The sequence below is a fragment of the Sinocyclocheilus rhinocerous genome, unplaced genomic scaffold, assembly GCF_001515625.1.
Source record: "Sinocyclocheilus rhinocerous isolate Xijiao unplaced genomic scaffold, SAMN03320098_v1.1 scaffold288, whole genome shotgun sequence".
In the NCBI taxonomy this organism is placed as follows: domain Eukaryota; kingdom Metazoa; phylum Chordata; class Actinopteri; order Cypriniformes; family Cyprinidae; genus Sinocyclocheilus; species Sinocyclocheilus rhinocerous.
In genome coordinates, this window is record NW_015635021.1 from 961,483 (window position 1) to 968,900 (window position 7,418).

Consider the following 7,418-nt stretch of genomic DNA (forward strand, 5'->3'; position numbering starts at 1 on the left):
TGAGCCGCACTGTGAAACAGCCAATCAGAGCAGAGCTCAACTTTATTATTCATGACCCTTCCAAATAAGGTAAAAACAGAGCATTTCATTCTAGCGACAAATCCTAGGGTTGTAAATGGACATGTAAAAACGTTTCTGGATAATTTTTGACCTTACCAAAGCCACATACCTTCTATGTAGATATCAGAGAACAATTTAAAATATTGTATCAATGCATTCTATGGCACCTTTAATGTTTTTCAAAGAAGTCCCTTATGCTCACTAAGGCTGCATTTATTTGATCAAAAATGCAATATTATTAACAGTAATATTGTGAAATATTATTGCAATGGAGAATAACTGTTTTCTATTTTAATATATTTTACAATGAAATTTATTTCTGTGATGCAAAGCTGAATTTCCAGCATCATTACTCCAGTCTTCAGTGTCACATGACCCTTCCGAAATCATTCTACTGATTTGATGCTCAAAAAACATATTGAAAACAGTTGTCCTGCTTAATATTTTTGTGGAAACTGTGATAATTTTTTTCAGCATTCTTTGATGAATAACTCATTCAAAACAACAACATTTATTTAAAAAAAAATTTGTAACAATGTAAAAATCTTTACTGTCACTTTTGATCAATTGAATGTGTCCTTGGTGAATAAAACTTCTTTTGAATATCAGTGTAGATTCTCCCAGAAATAACTGTCTAGAACTATCAGAATATCTATATTATAAATTATTATTATAAATATCAGAACAGTTATTATTATTATTACTTTTTCTTGAATATTGATGTCTTATATTGTTTAAGGGTTTACATTACACTATATATTTTAATCTAAATCATTTACATCAAGAAATACTCTTCGAGATCAGTACCATTAATGAACATTTCTTATGTTTCAGCTGTTTAGTCTGGTGAAGAGTTTGGTGGCAAATCGTTACAGAGATGTGCTGAGAGAGTTTGAAGAACTGGATGAGAAAAACACCAGACGTCTCACTCAGGAGGACATGTACCAGTTACTTAAAAGGTGACGTACCACATATACAAAAGAAAAAAAAAGTTCCCTCATATTTGTTTTCTTCCATATTCCAAAGAGTTTATTGTCTGGTCACAATGCATACTTGTCAGTATTTATCACTAGGGCATAATAGTAATGGTACCAGCCTATAAGAGCCAATGAATGCATGGAAATCAAATGAATAATTGATTTGTTTTCAGGCATAATGTCTTCGCTAGTTCTATGAGTACCTCAGTTTGATAGTCAGTACTTCAGAAGATTATCTGGGGGACATTTATATTGTCTCCAACACACACACACACACACTATTGAAGATGTATTGGAATGTGGAATGCGTTCCTCCTCATTGTCTTTAACACCATGCCGAATCACTGAGTTTTTCTCCATGGTGTTCAGTCCTGGGTGTCTCCCAGAGTCAGCGCTTGTGACACAAGCATTCCTTGTGTGTCTCACAAGACCCATGCAGTCCACCCGAGTCTCCCAGCCCTGGTTTTTACAGAGCTCTTGCACTCTTTTGTCTCCTAAGACAATGCCAACGGAAAGCAGGCCTTTTCTCTTGGCAAATGATGCCTTAATTGTGCAAGTTAACAACCTACTCTTTTTTTCCCCCATGAATAACGATGTGTTTGGTGTACGGAGCCTGAGAGAGCTGTTGGCACGGTGAAGTTCTGAGGCCGTTGGTTTTCTATGGCCTACTGCATGCTTGTTTAGATGTTCCCATGCCTGCTTCACGTTCAGCTACACCTATGTATCTCTGTTGCTCCTCTAGTTAGAGCTATTGCAACCATTACTATTACTTTCACATATAGTTTTATTTTTTTTTACTTAAGCTCTAGCCCTTGGTATTAAACTACTACATGACTACTAACTACTAAATTATTTACTACATAAATAACATTTTATTTTGTCTGGCTGATGAAAAACCCCAACAAAATTCCATAGACTTGCATTGAAGGACGAGCCTCAGTCATATCTAGAGATTAGAATATTATAATGGTGTGGCTTTTTTAGATTCCATAGACGCTTTAGAAGGCCAGAAAATAACACCCCAACAACCTTGCAACTACCTGGAAGATCCTAGCAACCAAATAGCCCTGGCAACTATCCAAAGCACCCTACATTTTGCATGGCCAGAAAGCACATTTTCATCAGTGTATTTTCACATTTTCACAGCACATTTCCAAATATAAAGTGAATATTGTTTATTTAAAACTTGTGTTGATGATTCATTCAAATATTTTTCTTTTTACTTTTACATGTGGGCTAATTATTTTTTTCAAAAACTTTTTCAAACATATTGTTCAAAATAAAATGCTTTTTCCCAATATCATGAATGTTTGAATAATGAATTGTGAAGCCTTTGGGAATTATAACATTTGATTTTTTTTATTAATAAAAATAATTACGATAAACATATTTATAATATTTATAATGTTTATTTTTAAATATGTATTAATTTATACATATTTATTTTAAATATTAGTAATACTTATTTTTTTATTAATTTGAAATATTCCTGATATTTTGAAGAATTTTTTTGTTTTTTGCACATAAACTAAAGGATTTTTTATTTTTTTTTGCATGATAAGAAAATGACTTGGTGCCTGTTGGTCATATCACAATAACTTTGATTTTAAAGTTTTTCCTGAGAGTTTGAACCATTTGATGAGATTTTTTTCTTTGACATCTCTAGACAATTTCTACACATTTTTTAATGTATGCCCCACCAAAAATATCAAAATGAATTAATAATCAATAAATTGCATGAAATTATATGACATGTTGATCGTGGAAGAAGTGTATTCTTTGGCATTGTCTGTATTATTTGCCTTTTTGCATCATGTAATTGGTTTTAAGCGATTCAGTCTCTTCGGCTCTTGTACCTGTCATCTATTTTTATATCAACCCTCAACCCTTGTCTCTTTCTTTAACAACTTGTCTTTTCCCACATCTTTCTCTTTTCTTTCTTTCAGTCTGTGAACTACACACTTTGTTGTGGTGACCCGAGTTAAGAGTCCTGAACTCTTCTGAACTGTTCACCCCATGTGAGAAACTCCTCCATTTCTATCAATTATTTATCTATTTGTTTACTCTCGTCCCTCCCCTCCCTGTGCTGTTTTTGCAGCTCTTCCTTTGACCCTTTTGTGATTTCTCTCCCACCCTTTTTTCATTCTTTTTCTACATCACCCTCTTTTATCTCTCTATTCATTTTTTGGCTGGAATATGGCGGCAGGCCTAAAAGGAGTCGTGGTCTGAATGGGGGGCATCGCGAGTGGATTTGCATAATCTGTGGCGTGGCACTGGTGCACAGACACAGCGAGAGACGGTGCCAACCAGTCCAAGGTGAACTGAACTCTCCTCGCCAGCTCAGAGATTAGTGACACTAACAGGCTTTACAGCAGCCGAGTTCACAGAGGGTTTGGCTGACATATCAGTGCCAACTTCTCTGGCTCCCACAGTGAACGCTGTGTATGTGTGCATGTGTGTCTGGTGAGAAACTGTTGCTTCTTTGATCGACTCGTACAAGGCAGTGACAAGCACATATGTGTTTGTTCACACGTACTGTATATATGCACACATACTCAACGCAAGGCCCAAACTGAACTGAAGAAATCTATTGAAGCTCCAGAGAATGTTAGTCTTCTAGATTCAAAGTTTATGGAGCAACTTAAGAATTATGATTTTGTTCATTTATTTAATGTCAAAGTGGTTTCAAAATTTCCACCAAATATGATGATCAACCACCTCTAAGTCAGACTTGAATAATGCAAACTGTTCAAGAGAGATAATTGTGACTTTTTTGGTTTTTGCTCATTTCAAACCAAGCAGCTTTGTGTTGGTCATTGTGGAGAATTTGTGTGACTAGCTTGAACCAGTTGCGAAATAAGCACAAAGTTCCAGATTGCATGGATTCCTATAGAAATGACTGGATTTTGCCCACAAAGTTTGGATGAACATTGGTAAATGTGACCACACCATTACTCTGAAAATTCCTAAAACAATTAAATATATAATGTAATTTAATTAATACAATTAAAAGTACACAAAGGTCAATGTTACATTCATAACACTGTATAATTATAACTTTATATGTCAATGAATGAAAAAGCTTAATATTATATTGAATATATTTACTAATCAAATATTCTTAAACACTAGACACATCCTCAGATTGTTTAATAATGAAGTCAGACAAACAAAATGACAACTTTAAGCCCCAAAATGATACTGTTTAAACCAAATCAGCATATTAGAATTATTTTTGATGGATTTTGTAACTCTAAAAACGGGAGTAATGATGCTGAAAATCCAGCTTTTCATCACAGAAAAGTTATTTAAAAATGTAATAATATTTTGCAATATTACTGTTTTTTAACTGTATTTTTTATCAAATAAGCACAGTCTTTTGAAACCCCAAACTTTTGAAAGGTTTTGTATATAGAATTATATATATATATATATATAGTATACAGTTAAATAAATAAAACATAACCTAACCTAATAAATATAACATTTTAACATGCCGCAGGGTTGTATGATTCAGACGTGTTTGTTTGCTGTCAGATCTCCTGTGTTTTCTCACAGTACTGTCTTTTCTTTAGGCGTGACATTGTGTTGTGTGACAGTGGGAGAGAAAATGTTGCTTCTATGCTGTCGGTTGCCAAGTTTTAGCTTTAATACTGCTCAAATAAATAGGGTGAGGGGGTCTTTGGGGTGTGAAGGGGTTTAAAGGATACAGTGTTCACATTCTTCTAAGAATTTGAGGTGTATTCTTCATGTAGAGTACTCATGAATCCCACTATTCTCTCCCTTTCCCTCCTCTCATCATTTATTCCTCTCTCTTTGTTTGTCATTCTTCCTCTCGCCCGGCTCAGGTTAGAGCTCCATCCTGAGGTAACTCGTGGAGAGGTCCGGAGGTTGTGGTCCTCTTTGTTCACTCAGCAGGATGGAACTGTGGACTTTCAACAGTTTATACGTCACTTTGGCCCGTCGCCCAAATCCTGCTGTTACCCCAATGCCAAGCACAATCCCCCCAAACGTGGAGACAATGACTTCATGCGCCTCTCCAAAACACTCAACTGCGTCTCAGATATACTCGTGGATGCTCTACGGGCCAAGGTGCGGGTGTAAAAATACCTCTGCGATGGTGTAGAGTTCTTTGCGTGAAAAGAGTTGAGATATGATTGTCATTTATACAGTTTTCTGAACCTCTTTCTCTCTCCCTCTCAACAGGTGGAGTTGTCTGTTTCTGAGCTCTGGACTGAGTTCTCTGAAATGGATTTTTCTGGAACAGGTTTTGTTAGCAGTGATGAATTTAAAGAGATCCTCATGAGTCTCTGTGTTCATCTCAGCCAGTATGAGTGTGATCTACTGGCCAGGAAGTTTGACATCAACCATGATGGCAGGTAGATATATTTACATTATGGAGAACCAACCCTGCAGTAAACAGATATCTATCTATCTATCTATCTATCCATCCATCCATCCATCCATCCATCCATCCGTATCAAGTTGTACAATCCATCCATCCATCCGTATCAAGTTGTACAATCCATCCATCCATCCGTATCAAGTTGTACAATCCATCCATCCATCCGTTTCAAGTTGTACAATCCATCCATCCATCCATATCAAGTTGTACAATCCATCCATCCATCCATCCGTATCAAGTTGTACAATCCATCCATCCAACAGTATCAAGTTGTGTTTGTGATTAATGACTTTTTCTGAATTTGGATCAAGCATATCAAACCATAGATTTATAATACATTTTATAGAGAATTCACATTCATCTATATGATGAGACATAACTGAGCATTTCATGTCCTCATGGAATTTGTCATAATTTTTTTCTTCTTCTCTGAACAGCGTATCCTACACGGAATTCCTCAAGCCTTTTCTATCCCAGAGTCAAATATGGAAGCATGGATCCAATATGGCAGCTGCTCTGCAGACTCCCAGAAACCCTAAAGAAATTTCCACCCTGGAAACATTAAGTCGCAGGATCAAGAAAAAGGTGATGCATTGTTTATAGGTGACGATCTGTGTGAATACATGTATGAATGTTTATTTTCCTCATGTGTCGGTGTTGTAGCTCCAGCGTAAGGCTAGGGCTCTTAGCAAGGCCTGTGCCCGGCTGGATGGCTCCAGCACTGGGCTTCTGTCTGCAGCTGAGCTGGGTGCTGTGCTACAGCTGTTTGGAGTGTGTCAGAGCCAAGAAGAGCTGAGGAGTGTGTTCTCTACCCTTCACACACACCCGTCTGGACTCCTAGACTACCGCCCGCTCCTAATGGACAAACACGGGACATCCAGTCACCAGCAGGCCAAACACCAGCTCAGCCAAAGGAGTCAATAGGTCAGAGGTTTCAAACAAATGATGGCTACACTGGCTTAGTAAATTTGTAAGTTAATGTTTCAACTAAACATATTAACCCTATTGGCTTCATGCAGAAATAAAGATGCACAATCAATATTCAAGTTATAATCATGACATAAACATTAACAACTTGGATTTCATTGCTTTACAGTTCAGTGTGTTCAAAGCAGTGCATAATAAAATTGAGTCAAATAAAAAGAGTTTGTCATCTGATTTGAATGTAAATTGATTTACATTGTAATAACTCTAAATTGAATTTGCATTCAGACTCTTAGATATGAAATACTTTTGTGACATGCTACATCTATAATACACCTAAAACATTTTAAACAACATCTTGCTGATTTTCATGATTACTTTGCATATTATTTGCACTATGCAAACTCATTTGTCTCAATGCAGGACTGCTTAAAATGAACTATAGGGAATCCAAAAATGCTGAAAAAGAAAATGACACAAATTCTGAAATATTTTATAACCATTTTTGCAGCAAAAATATTTAAACTGAGTCTGATGTTGATTTTTTTTATTCTTTGAAAAAATAGATGTTAAAATAGTTGGATAGATGAATGAAACCAAGATGAGTATTTCTAGATTACGAATATAAAAATGACCTTGTTTCTGAAGAAACAGTGATAGATCACTGCAGTACAATATTTCATATTGTTGAATGAGATCTTTTGAGATTTTAAAATCTTGTCAAGCATATTTTTTTTAAATTCATAGGTCTGAGTATGCTTTCAGGCTGATGTCCTCCTCTTATGTAATTTGTAAAAGTGTCCATCATACTGAGTGAACATGGGAACATGAAACACCACACCACCATAACAGTGTTTCATGTGCTTCCCTGCGGTGTCAGATGTGTTTCGTTTAGAAAAGACCCGCAGTTTTCTTAACAAAACCGCTTGCGTATAAATAAAACTTCAGATGAGAAGAAACTTTCTTGGCTGCTTTCTTTGGCATTTTAAGATATTTTACATGACAATAGAATAAAACCCTAAGCCATTTTAGCTCTGCTTCATTTGTTTTGA

At 35.9% G+C, this 7,418-nt stretch overlaps 1 protein-coding gene across 1 annotated transcript in view; it reads left to right on the forward strand.

Moving 5' to 3' along the window:
• The window catches only part of LOC107746042 (EF-hand calcium-binding domain-containing protein 6-like), a 31,278-nt gene extending 24,912 nt beyond the window's left edge, over window positions 1-6,366 (forward strand). The window contains exons 14-18 of the mRNA XM_016560096.1: window positions 895-1,019; window positions 4,886-5,129; window positions 5,244-5,416; window positions 5,880-6,027; window positions 6,106-6,366. Coding sequence (XP_016415582.1) covers window positions 895-1,019; window positions 4,886-5,129; window positions 5,244-5,416; window positions 5,880-6,027; window positions 6,106-6,366 — 951 coding nt within the window. The remainder of the gene's footprint in view (window positions 1-894; window positions 1,020-4,885; window positions 5,130-5,243; window positions 5,417-5,879; window positions 6,028-6,105) is intronic.
• Window positions 6,367-7,418: the final 1,052 nt, after the last annotated feature.